This window comes from Opisthorchis viverrini (assembly GCF_000715545.1).
Source record: "Opisthorchis viverrini unplaced genomic scaffold opera_v5_54, whole genome shotgun sequence".
NCBI classification, from domain to species: domain Eukaryota; kingdom Metazoa; phylum Platyhelminthes; class Trematoda; order Opisthorchiida; family Opisthorchiidae; genus Opisthorchis; species Opisthorchis viverrini.
The window spans coordinates 501,706-515,698 of NW_008751711.1; the positions used below are offsets into that span (position 1 = coordinate 501,706).

Below are 13,993 nucleotides of genomic sequence, written 5' to 3' on the forward strand. Positions count from 1 at the left end.
GGTCAAATCCAAGCAAATGTTACAAAGTGGCCCCATGAATTCCGCAACAGAATTCCCTTTTTCCATCGACGCAAAGCAAAATTCTACAAACAACACATCTCGCTCGCGTGCCTGCCGATCAGTAGTATCACCGTTACACCAGTATCGCTCCGACAATGCCACATCTCTTGAGCTTATTTATAGGGACCCCATATATCACCGTTACACCAGTATCGCTCCGACAATGCCACATCTCTTGAGCTTATTTATAGTGGCGGACCCCATAGAATGCGGTATCCGCTGGACGCAACATTCGATGTCCCTTCTTTATTAGAATTGCTATATTAATTAAACACAGGATTTTCCTCATTCCGATTCCTTTATTTCTCACACACCTGTCAATACAAGGGTGTGCCATCTTGTAATGTTTGCTCTTCGCTTTTGCTGTAGCTTTGCATACTATACAAAAAACAGATATGCAGCTCTAAGGACAAGAGAATAGATCTGCTAGTTTGCTGAGGCGGGAACCAGCAAATTAGATTGATGGTTTCTACACGGAAGAATTATTCCGTATTATGCTCAAAATGACGATCACTGTGGTAAGCAAACAGGCATGCTGGATGAGAAACTAAATGAAACCTGTCTGCTCCAACCTATTTGAGTATATCCCAGAACACAAACGTTGTTGAAAGTAGCACACTACGCTTTGTGTAGAGATCGGCGCTCAGATGTGACAATTGTTGATAGTAATTGTGCTTGTGCAGAATAAGGTGGTAGTTCCAAATAAGTTATTGATTGTTTCCATGAGATACTATATTAGTGTTTTGGACATGTATTTAAGATTTCAGGGATGGGTTGTGTGAACCGAATCAAAAGTGTACCGGCGCATGTTCCCAGCCATGTTTGAGTCTTTGGTTTTTATCGAACAAAGTAAAACGACTTCACGATCATATGGTGGATTTAACGTAATTTCGGCAGTCAAACAGGTGTTGGAAACAGTGTGAATTTTTCCGGCGTTTTGGTGACCCAGGCGAAATGTCAACTCAGTTGGAAAACCTACACTATTGGGATGGATCAGTTTTTTCATCTGGTAATTGACGGCTGGAGACCCTCAAGCGTTTCCGTCTTGAGTTCGTATGTTTGTGGTGAGTTCGTTGTGGCCTAAAGCTTTGAATGACGGCTGGGGCTGTAGAACTATCCATAGTTCTTATTGACCGGCCAGTGTGAAGGGAAAACTGAGTGTAGCAGCGTTTGCACCAGGGAAACTGAGTTAATACACATTATACACTAAACAGAGAGCACAACAGACAACAGCACAATTGATATAAGCATAGAACGGACGTTGATGTAGGACTTTCGGTAGCAATGTCGAGGAAGCAGAGGATGTAAAACAGAGGTGTCAATAAAGGCACTCATTTTGAAGCGGCATAGGGTGATAAAATCGCAGATAATAGCCACAAGGTCTGGCACAAGTTGAATGCAACTACAGCGTTTCGCTTATGGATGATGTAGCAGGATATACAATATGCCAAATGTGAACGCATGATGGGGCCAGTTTTAAGAAGACTCAACAGAAACTTATGAAAGAATCTGAATGAAAAGTAGGACTGTCAGAGAATTTGAGTTGGAGCAGCACGTAGCGCGCTAGTCTCACAGCCAACTTATGAAAGAATCTGAATGAAAAGTAGGACTGTCAGAGAATTTGAGTTGGAGCAGGACGTAGCGCGCTAGTCTCACAGCCAATGAGTCAGATTTGTATTCTCGATCAAGGTCATTTTCCATTGGAGCAGACACCCAAAAATGAATGGAAATTACAAAACTCTGCAAGCAAATGTGGGCTGGCAAAAATTATACCATTGGTAACTATTTCGTAAGCAGAGTTTAACAAGAGCACAAACACCTTGGAATAGCAGAACGGAATCACACTGACGTTTTAATAAACACGCGTAATTTACTCTACTAAAACGCGGCGCTACTCAGGGTCTATTTACACAAGGAATCAGCATTACACACTTTTGTCTTACGAGGTCGCACTCCTGATAGTTTAATGAAAATGTGATTTCAACTCTGCCGAAATTTACAAACGTTGACTTATGTTTGACCAATTCATAATTCCAATAACAGACTGATGTATATTGAAATGAATGACCTCTCTCTGCCAGGTTCGAGAACGCCATTGAAAAACAAGGTTTTTTTAGAATCCGCTTTATCCAAAATGAAAGCAAAATAAATTTTAATCAGCCGAAGATTGTCAATCCAAACTCAGCAAAACAAAAAAATCCCTATTTTTTTGATTTTAAAGCATGAACATCGTAACTGTTTTCCGAAATATTCCAGTTTTGTCTCACTGGAAACTACAAGTACATCCGGTTCTATTGCTTCCTCAGAATGAGAACATAAAACCTATTGAACCGGTAATCTGATTTGGATAGAAGGTTACAACTTTCTTCATTTGAAGAGCGAGCGTATTTGTTTTGGAGGCCCTTTAGTTCAACCAATTAAGTGGCCTTTCCAAATGTGACCCTTGTTCACAGGCACGCATACGCCAAATTCAGTGCTTGTCCAAACAACTGTCAAACATTTACTGCAGTCAAGTGGACAGAATTTCCCAACATGCCTGCGAAACCAGTTGCCTGAGTGTCTCTGTTACACACTATTGGGCCAAATAAAACTAATATTACAAATACTTCTTGCTGCTATACTTTAAATAAAAATAATTTTTGTGACTTTCCAACACAACGCCCAACAAAAAACCCAGTATTATTGGTTCCACGTTAGAACGTACCAAGAAGAAAGCGAGCTAATCAAAAGTGTCAAGTGATCCCGTAGACTGAGACATTCCAAGGTTTTGAATAAGTCTGTTGGAATAAAACAAAGTGATGACGAAATGTATAGCAATCAGAATACTTATTGGTAGGCGACTCAAAATTTTGTTAATATTGACAATGAGAATTTCTTGCAATTAGCACACAATATGCCGCGTATTGCTACCAAGTACTGTATTGTACGCAAAACAATAGCATAATCAGGATCTTAATTCCTGGACTAAGAAATGTTGTATCTGGTGATTATATTATCCCAAAACGTTTTGCAAAGACATATTGGGAGATTGCAACCTAGGCCTAACACATCAAATAAGCCTCAGAGAACCGCAGGAATCCAGTTTATTTTGAGTAGTGTTTAATTTGTGTATTTGGCTGCTCTATCTGCCTCAGAAAAGAAACCTATTATTTAACAATGCTCAAACTTTACGTCATTCTTCCTCTAGCAACGACACCGCGGAATATTTAACGCAAAATGTTGCAAGCCTGGAGCACGGTTTTGCAATTATATTTGATTAAGCGACAGAATGCACAGCGTAGACTTTACGTGTTGAAACGTTGTTTATGAATGCCCGCCACTACGCAATTCGCCATTGGCCACATCTCATTTGGTGCAGTTTCTAATTTCATGTGTGGATCGCAATTATCCAGCATGTTTGATGTCCCGTTTGCTTGGATGATATTACCAGACCTGTATTACTGTGGCAATTCAGCTGAGCCAACAAGAGTAAATTTCTCGCGCCCATGGGCGAATTGTTGAAGAATATGTTTTGATTCATAATCCAGGGAACTTTCAGATAACACTGTTTATGTAATGCAACGAATGAGTGTCCACGTATTACCTTCCTGGTCCATACATATCTACGTTTTTTCACCATGATAAACTTGTAACGCATTCGAAACTCGAATGTATCGGCTTGCATGCCTCTCATAGGACCTTATACGTGCCTCTCTCTCTTTTTCCCTATTACAGGTTCCATGGTCGAGCCATCATGAACCCCGGACAGGAAAGAATAGCCGCTTGTACAACCCTCCCGGACTGACCTTGGCCGACCCCTTTTTGTACCCCTGACTTCCGGTTTCGGTTTCGTTCGAATACACGCGTGTCGTTACCACGCTCCGGTGTTCTCTTCTGTCTCACCCGACCTGTGCGCATGTGTGCTGTGTATACCGTGTGGACTCAATAATATCAGTCCGTATATCTGCACATTTCAGAATTGACGTGTGCCGTCGCTACGTCCTCTCGAACGTCGAATATCGTTGATTTCCTGACGTCCCACGCTGCAGCTTGATTATTATCATCATCTTCAATGTAAAGTACTGGGTCTCGCTGGTCCACATCAACACCACAACGAAAAAGAACTTGTGTTGTGTAGTTGGCGGCCTCTTCTTGCGCTTACCCCAAGTCATCGGATAAAGTTTGAGATCTGGTGTTCCCTTGCGTCTCCCTTGGAGGTTTTCGTTATTATCAACTTCATTATCGGAAGTTGAATAAGCCGCTTGTGTGAAACCAAGTTTGTGGAAAGATTTTGTTGAAGTTTTCGTACCCAAGTCCGGATAAGTAACATCAAGTGCGGAAGTGGTGGGAGAAAAATTGTGGACCGGAGAATGACAGTGAAACATCAAGGTGTTGAAAAGAGGGTTTATGTTGGGCGAGGAGTGAGGGATATGACTCGGGGGTCGTGCGTCGAACAGGCAGGACATGTTAGTCCAAAGGATATCCAGTGGTGCAGACAGCAAAACGCCTGAATAGAGTACACGACGGGATGCAGAGTCATCTAGATGGGACAGGATATATTACTCGTGGTACTGCGGATGTACCAGTGTGAGGTAAGCCTTCATTTGACCCGACCAGAGCGTGAAATCGTCTCCTAGTTGAAACGTCTCTGGTTCTTCCAGAGGTGGCTGGATGTGGGACATAATCAGCTTTAAAATACCGACCGATTCTCTGGCAATTTCGTCGCACGTGTTTCGGTATGCTTCGCAGGATGATCGAACGTAAAATTGACTTGATCCCACCTCTGTCACCAATGTAGCGTGGGACGTCAGGAAATCAACGGTATTCGACGTTCGAGAGGACGTAGTGACGGCACACGTCAGTTCTGAAATGTGCAGATATACGCACTGATACTATTGAGTCCACGCGGTATACACAGCACACATGCGCACGGGTCGGGTGAGACAGAAGAGAACAGCGGAGCGTGGTAACGACACGCGTGTATTCGAACGAAACCGAAACCGGAAGTCAGGGGTACAAAAAGGGGTCGGTCAAGGTCAGTCCGGGAGGGTTGTACAAGCGGCTATTCTTTCCTGTCCGGGGTTCATGATGGCTCGACCATGGAACCTGTAATAGGGAAAAAGAGAGAGAGGCACGTATAAGGTCCTATGAGAGGCATGCAAGCCGATACATTCGAGTTTCGAATGCGTTACAAACTTTTCACTTAAATGTACCGCTGAAATTCGAAGAATTAAGTGTAGATATGTGGATGCACCTTGATTCCGCGATACCTTTTCAGTTGGATTTCTGCAATGCTAAATTCACATTACCATATCGTTACAAAAGCTAGGTAGCTTTTTCAGTCATTCACAGTACTCATGAAAAGGACCAATGTTTAGGTAACTTGAGGTAAATGTATGTGTTTCGACCACTAATAACACGAAATGGAAATTCGTTGTAAGAACACATTTTGTTATATACCTGCAGTTTGTGCGTAAAAAATGCGCCAAGTTACATGATGTTTTGTTCATATTTACTGCCCATTTTTGTTTAATTACTTTAATTAATAACTTACACGTGATCAAATTCTGCACAGATATTTGGATTATTCTATTCCAACAATAATTAACAATACAGCAGACTGGTTAGCAAGCACTTTCACACATCGTAGATTTTACTGTTTAAGAAGCCTATCAAAAGGGATGAATGCGCTTTTTATGTCAGATAAAGAAAAACAAGTGAGCTGCGGACCTGATTATTTCTGAAGCTTTTATAAAATGGCAGGGAAATGCCATGGCTCCAATCTCCGTGTGCTCAAGCCTAAACATTTTATCCAACGGCCTCATGCTTAAGCAATACTTCTGGCGATTTATTTGCCGTTGACACGTGATCTGAATTATTGATATGTTTTTTGTTTTCACCATAGCGATTTTACTGGGCTAGTGCCCTTGTTGTATTTAATTTAGGAGAGTTTCTCACGTATATTATCGACACAGAAGGAACATTCAGTCTTCGCAGTTAGGAGGATCAACTACGCATGTAGTTATCACCAAGTCAATGTTTCTGGCCTTATTTTGTACTGTCATTTCAGACTAAAATTTTCGGGTTGACCGCGGCCTGTACGTATTTATATCCGCTTCCTAAACTATTCCGCAAATCGCATTCATTGTAGATACTTTCTACCAATGACTTGCTTCACCGCATTAAGATTACTCAGCAGGTGATCGTGACGCTTGCTCGTCACTCCATCCTCACAAAATCAGACAAATAAGGCGTGAACGGTGCCTTGCAATTTTCGGTCTATGGAAATTTTCGGTCAATATATGAAGCGCTTCAGCTTTCTTCCATAAACTGGAGCTAGTTTCTCTGCAGTCACGTGACTGCTGCCTATTAAACATCAGTGTATGTTCCCATAAACCCCATGATAATTTATCTTATGATATAGAACCAGATACCTTTGTGTAAAATGCAGCACATTGCTGAGAAAATCGAAATCTCCAACCTTGTGAATGGAAAATATAGACCAAAACAGCAGTTCACTACTGGCGCGGGACAAGTCAGTTAACAAACAATGGAAAGTAACTCCATCAGTTGCGCAGACACCTGAGGATCATGTCTGCATATCATGCATTCAGAAAACTCATTCTAGACTGATTTTTTATTCAGCAGAATTATTGAATATAATATGAGTATGTGAATGGCGGAAGCCTGAGAATTCACATACGTCTAGTGAGTTTCGTAGCAGGAATTTTCATATCACCAGGAAATTCAGCTTCTTTTAAGCACAAGCGTCTGTACCTGTTACCCATCAACAACTGAAAAAGTTGGGACGTGCTGGCACATTATGAAATCAACAGTAAAACTATAATGCCGTTTAACTACGACAACGGTGTTCAATTGGGCGTGGATGACTGTTTTTTCGCAAAATATTAGTTAGATCGTTCCAGAACAGGTGTTATCATCAATTCAGTCTTCGGAATAAATCAAGATGCCATTGGTTGCTTTCTTCAAAAAATTGGAACTAATTTAGTGCTTACTAATTTAACCCTTAGAAAAAGCCAGAATTGTCTTTTAGAATGGACCCTTGAATAGTGGTTTTTTTCTGCATGTTGAATTCTCCTCTGTTAACACTCAGAATCTTCATCAGCTTCGTCTCCGATTTTAACCACAAAATACTGGTTGTCTTTCGACATGTAGGCAAACACGCATTCTGCTGATTAAATTATATTTGAAAATTTGCGCATGTATTCGACCTGTTGGAAGGTAGGCAACGTAAATTTTATATAACATGCAGACATATACCTCCGAAAGATATTACTAGTTGTCGAAACTTCATTTCTGCCGCAGTCTTATTGGTAATGCGGTCTCACAGTCACGAAAATTTAATACGCTTTCAATTGGAATTCAGTCGGTGGATCATTCAGCTGTACCAGGTCGCCCAAGCCTAGACAGGGGAAGTCAAGAGGCAGAGGTGAGGTTCGAACCACGGACCTTCCGGTAAGTAAATTGGCGCCCTAACCATCTGGTCCACTCAGTAGAATATGTGCATCATTTTTTAAGAAAGAAAGGTTATTCTGTATTGCTCTAAATTTACTTGCCCCTCAAATGATATACGAAGCGTGGTTTTGCTTTTCTGGTCGCTTCGTTTCAAAAAATCCTTTTATATCATGCGAAGATAAAACATAGCTTTGCTTGAAAGAATGGACGTTGTTGGAGTGGCTCAAATTCGCAATGAGCTCAAACGTTTTCCTGCATGGAGCAGTTTATTGTACGTGTGAGCACACACGCACGCATCTATTTGAGCGGGCAACCATTGATTTCTCCAAAGGTAGTTACTTATTTCACAATGCATGAAAACACGAGAAGACAGTTAGCGGTTAACCTTAAATTTTGTGGCCTTTTTTAAGCTGAACGGTGTAGATATAACCCGGACTTATGAGAAATCGCTTGTTTTAACGTCTTTCCACTGTTAGACGCGTAGATTGATTAAGCGTTGCGAGTGGCAGACAAACACACCTTACTTGAAACCACGGACCTTCCGGTAAGTAAATTGGCGCCCTAACCATCTGGTCCACTCAGTAGAATATGTGCATCATTTTTTAAGAAAGAAAGGTTATTCTGTATTGCTCTAAATTTACTTGCCCCTCAAATGATATACGAAGCGTGGTTTTGCTTTTCTGGTCGCTTCGTTTCAAAAAATCCTTTTATATCATGCGAAGATAAAACATAGCTTTGCTTGAAAGAATGGACGTTGTTGGAGTGGCTCAAATTCGCAATGAGCTCAAACGTTTTCCTGCATGGAGCAGTTTATTGTACGTGTGAGCACACACGCACGCATCTATTTGAGCGGGCAACCATTGATTTCTCCAACGGTAGTTAATTATTTCACAATGCGTGAAAACACGAGAAGACAGTTAGCGGTTAACTACCGAAAAAAATCTTGCATAGATGAGATAAAACGTGCCTACAAAAGTCTTTGAGACAACTACCGCTATTCTACGTTTGATCACCTAAAGTCTTTGAAGTATATTTCACCTGTTTAATATCACATGCTTTAAAACCTCATGACTTCTTAATGAAATTGTGCGAGAAATTTCACGCCGCTAAATGATCTGATGGCTAAGTGCACCCAACATTGTATAATACCTGACTGGTAATATCTCGGCTTACTGTTGTTTATGTTTCACGCGTACTCAGCAGATAACTCCAAAAGAATACACCTGAACTTGATGAATAGATTTGTTTTCAGACGCTTGAGTTGCCCTCTGGATACCTACTGTGTTTGTGGTACTTGTAAGAACACACCCTAGGGAAAATTTGTAGAATTGAATGCGCAGCGTGTTTATTACTGTCCGATCGTGATTCTGGATTATAAAAATCCAGTCAGTTGTAAGCCTGCCAACATCAGTTCCAAGATTGGACATGAAATGACTAAGGTTGAAGCCTCTGCTATGCCTCAAAACCGCGGAGAACTATTTTTCAATTTCTGTTGTGAGGCGTTTCGACAATGCAGATAATTACAACATCGTTACGAGGAATAGTTCCAGCATCTTGGATACACGAACGCCACGCCAAAACCTAGTGTCCGTCGAGATTCATAATCAAAGTATTTATACATACATTTTAACGAGACTTGATTTGCTTCGCCGTATAAACTTGTACAAATTAACGCTTTATTCATCAACTGGGGGAAAAAGAATGCCGAATTATTTTAACTTCATTGACGTGATGCGAGAGTTTCTTGAAAGAGAAAACTTCTATATTATAGCCGTCTGCAACAGATGCATAGAACCCTCTAGCTAAGTTAAAATATCTAAAGGAAAGTAATAACGTTTCTTTTACATTTCATGGATTCAAACAGATGATAAAACCTGCTCTCTTATTCACATACCAGGCGAACCAGAAAACTTCGAACGGCAAAAATCCTCGTGGAGTTTACTAGCCGTCGTGTAATTTTTGAAAATCTGCTTGATTTCAACTTTGAATGCGGTACAAAATGTTGTATGCTGTGTTAATAATGTGCCGACTGACAGATATCAACTTGATTGCGTTTAGCTTGGAAAAAATATCAATCAATAAAACATTGAGCTTCACCGATTTACTGCTTTTCGTTTTGCAGACTAAGTTTCGGCCATTCTGAACAATACTTCATAAAGAAATATTGTAAATTGGAAAAACTCAAAACACTGAATTCAGAGTACTAAAACCCATTAACAGTACTCAAATTAAGAGGCATGTTTGATTATCAAGTCGCTATATTTTAAAAATGTATCACCAAAATTAAAACAATTTAGTTTTTGGAAGATGAGAATTAAAAGTTTAATATTACCTTCTGCCCGCTGTTTGTCAAGAATTCGGTATATATTCGGGACGCAAATAATGAAGTCGACAACTTTTGCATTTTCGTGGATAATCCATGGGCTAAAAAGTTGATAATGGTTTTCTCAGGTTTGTTTTAAACTCTGTCTTAGAGGTTAATATGTTGAAAGGACGGATTTCTCGGTGCTGATTTTCATTGGAACACTGATGTTCTCCGCTTTCTTTGTGATGTAACCTTCAAATCAACCGTCAAACTTATTGACCGAGGTAATAGTCTGGCTTTCCAAGGTCGCGTGCCACGATAAAACCAATGCACAAGTTGGAAAAGGTAGCACAAAACTAATAGTGTTTTAGGCTCAAGTCAAGATGCTAAAGTGTATGGTGGTTATAGCGTTTGGCCTTTGTAAGCGTTTACAACATTTTTGTCGTGAATATCCCGTATGATACTTTTCCGCCGCAAGGCCTAATGTACTCACAATTTTCTGCACCATTTTAGTGGAACAAGTCATAGCACACAATATCCCTGTGTACTATCAGTGCATGGGTAAGATGTATAATATGGTATATTGCAGATACCATTTTAACTCCAAAAATTCCAAGGTGACTCCCACTTAAAATACAACTGGGACAATTTTATTATCCTGCTGCATTTGACCATTTAATCCACTGAACATAAAGATATATGTCCTGAGAGTAAACATGTCATGTGGCAGAATTTCTTGCCTCAGAATTTGCATTTATGTTTGTCTTGAATTTTGCTTTTTGCATCAACGACAGCCGTTTGCGTAGGCTAGAAGTATAGTTCAAAAATGCATTGATTATCGACAATTGCTCACGTGCGTCCCGTGCCCACTACGTTGCACTCTACTTTCTTCCGAGTTCAAACAGATAAGTAGACAATTTTTCATTGTAATTTTTTGTCTAATGACAAGAAATCGCCCAATCTAGTTACTGCCTTACATTGTAAGGGATGATTGTGACACAAAAATGTCTACACTGTTGGCAAAACAGTAGTTTTGGCGCATCGTTTAAATTTTGCTAGTTACTTGTTTCAATTATCTGTCGGAATTTCGAAACTAGAGCTCTGTGAAAGTGATCCGCCTTCACACGAACGTGAGTTCTTTTCCGTGCATTCGAATTCTAAAGTTACTCAACTATTGTTACATTTAATTTTGGACAAAATTTGCTCATCATTCATGGACCACGAAAACATTTGTGCATAGTTTTCAGACAAATCATGATTGATTTCAAATTTGGCGCTTGATATTACCCATATTTTGGTCTATAAATGTTTCATCTATTGCAACAAGTATTGAATTTTCAGGCCGCTAATTTGCATGTTTTTGAAGAATACCTTAGTACAATCTGAAAAAATAATTGGTGCGCATAAGGAAGCACTCATAAATGAACGCCCCCAGGCAGTACCGCACGGTGCATCATGCGGGTACAAAAGCGGTTTTCTTGATATGACTTGAACTCATTTTAGAGCTCACAGAATATTATTAAACGCAATTCAATGTTCTGAGTGCCTTTTAATTTAATGTGGCTTGATTTGTCTAGGTGACCACACTAATTATTGTATCATAATGTTACATTACAGCCGAGGAGATCGCTAAAGTGGACGCCTGTTGCGGTGTGTTTACGATGATCATGTTTATAGTTTTTTTGCGACAGCCACGCAAACACAACTTCTTATCTTTTTCAACAATCTCAACGAGCATATTATTCGAAATATCGGATGGTATGCTTAGGGGCTGACATTTTGTTTGCTAAGTAAACCAGGTAAATGCAATTTGCCTTTTTAGAGAAGTGCAACGAAGATGAACAAAACCGATGCTTGTGTGAGCTAATCATTGTATAACTCAAATTCGAAATAAATATCGAAAAACTGCTCCTTGGACTTTTCAAGGGGCTTTTACCGTTTGAAGTCTCACTAAGTTATTTGCCAACCTTACTGAGTTCGTAACTGTCCAATGTCAAATTACCGAGCGCAAAAGTGACCTTGTAAGTTGAACTTCATTACCCATGGAGATAGTGAAATCACTGCGACACTTGTTTTGTTGCGTTTGGATTCTTTTTCAACATGATCATGCACACAAGATGACGTTTGCCTGACATCTAATTTCTGAGCAAAGAAATGCACTTTTATACACTCGGCAGGTATAAAAATGCACAGTTTCCGAAACGCCAGCTCATTTTCCTAAGTGCCACGTTGCAACTTATTATTGTGGCAGTTGAATGGCGTATGCACATACTAAAGAGAGCTTTGAGGTACATATTTGGACATCGGAAGAACAACTTGGTGTGTGTGCATATTGTTCAACTTCAGGATTTGCGTTCATGATGCTGCAAGGACCCTTCGTTCCAAAATGTATTATTGTGCAACTAGTGGATATAATTTACTTGGGGAAATTGGTCTTAAGATGTAGTTACTAGTGCTTGGAACCAAAAGCGTAGCACTTCCAATAAAAATCCCTTTGGTTGTTATGCCCATTCTGACAACTGGCTGTCAGCAAGCAAATTTTGTTCTAAACAGTGTTTTTGCTTTGTAGCTGAACATCAACACAATTTCGAAAGACGACGTACGTTGATCACTGAGGTGATATTTGACATGTTTCGGTGCAACGAAAGTTTCCGAAAGTTTCCAACCTAGCTTGCAACCAGTGAAGAGGCTATACAAATACTCTGGTACAAGTCACGTTTGTAGTGTTATGGTTGCTTAAGTGAAGTCCAAGTTGTCATATGATGAAATGTTTGCAAAACATCAGTAACCCATATCTACTCTTCTGCAACGCCAATTTGCAGGAGTTTGTGTGAGAGAAGCTCGACAACGCTGCCTTCGTGAGTCTGTTCAATAATTTAAAAAAATTTCTGAAACTTCCTTTGGGCGATTATTAGGAAACTGGAAGTATGGATCGTGCCTTATATCGTGCCTTATATAATGAATTAAAATGCATCAAATAGGAATATCTAAACATTAAGAATGAAACTCATCTTGAACCTGTCTAAAGTTAACGCAAAAATGACTATTCAAATTTAGTCCGGTGTGGCGAAGAAATCGACTGCATACGTAAGTTAATCACTATAGCATTTTTTACTTAATTTTCTATGATTTTTACACCAATGTCTTGGCTTATTATTGTATCACAATGCCGTACTGCACAGTTTAATACATTTTATAGGGTACTTTATATAATAGCCGCAATTGTTGTCTAAAGCGTTTGAAGCGGTATTAAACCAGTCCGCTGTTCGTACAGGTGAGAAGGTTATCTCCCGCCTTTCTGCATTATTCGCATTACTTTCCACGTGGTTTTGTGAAGAGGCTTTCCTGAGAAAGTTTACCTCATTCAGCAATTCTACCGATAGTTGTTTACACACTAATAATTTGACACATAGATCACCACACTGTTACTATTCGTTCCAAAATTTATCCACTTCTAAGTCATATATGTGGCTTCTTAGCTGGATATCGAACCGTTGAATAATAATCGTTTGAGTGGCCAAACCTTGACCTGGCAGATGAATAGATGACGTGGAGTTTTGATGCCTTTTATGATACTCGCCCCCCAGGATCATGACCGCGTCTTCCTCACTGCACCTAATCTAGGATACTGCCAATCAATGCCAGTGGAGTTTGGGTTGTTAGTTTCTATCAAGATTGCTCAAGTAAGTGTCCGGAGGTTTAGGCACCTTAGAGTGATGGTGGTAGCCCGGCACGGCTCCGTACACGTCTTAATTTAATCTTTTATTACAATGAGGCAATTGAATAAATCATGGTTTTTTGGGAGTTAAACACGGCAGTGGAACAACAATGTCATGATGTCAATGATGGTGATGATGGTGATGATCCACTGTATGCACACAGAACTAATTTCATCAAGACGACAAATCCAATGCGTACCCGCAACATATGCGTACATTGAAGTTGTGGCAAAATTATAACAGCGCCCCCTGTGAATTGGCTGCATATCGATTATTCAGAGGGAAACTCAGTGTTTATCACTTATGTTCTATGTAAAAAGCAACTCGTGGTTAGCTTTTGGCTGGTTGACTGAAGTGTATCCAATACGCTTGGCTATGCGTTCTAGTTAAGGACATTTTGGACTAATAATGTATACTTTATTTTGACACGTGTGCGGCACAAAACGTGCCCTGA

At 40.0% G+C, this 13,993-nt stretch overlaps 2 protein-coding genes across 2 annotated transcripts in view; one reads left to right on the forward strand and one right to left on the reverse strand.

Moving 5' to 3' along the window:
• Positions 1 to 4,962: 4,962 nt before the first annotated feature.
• The window catches only part of T265_03717 (hypothetical protein), a gene marked incomplete at both ends in the record, with an annotated part of 168,412 nt that continues 159,381 nt past the window's right edge, over positions 4,963 to 13,993 (forward strand). Inside the window, one exon of the mRNA XM_009168264.1 lies at positions 4,963 to 5,074. Coding sequence (XP_009166528.1) covers positions 4,963 to 5,074 — 112 coding nt within the window. The remainder of the gene's footprint in view (positions 5,075 to 13,993) is intronic.
• Positions 5,047 to 13,993, reverse strand: part of T265_03718 (hypothetical protein) — a gene marked incomplete at both ends in the record, with an annotated part of 166,041 nt that continues 157,094 nt past the window's right edge. The window contains one exon of the mRNA XM_009168265.1: positions 5,047 to 5,145. Within this exon, the coding sequence (XP_009166529.1) occupies positions 5,047 to 5,145 (99 nt within the window). The remainder of the gene's footprint in view (positions 5,146 to 13,993) is intronic.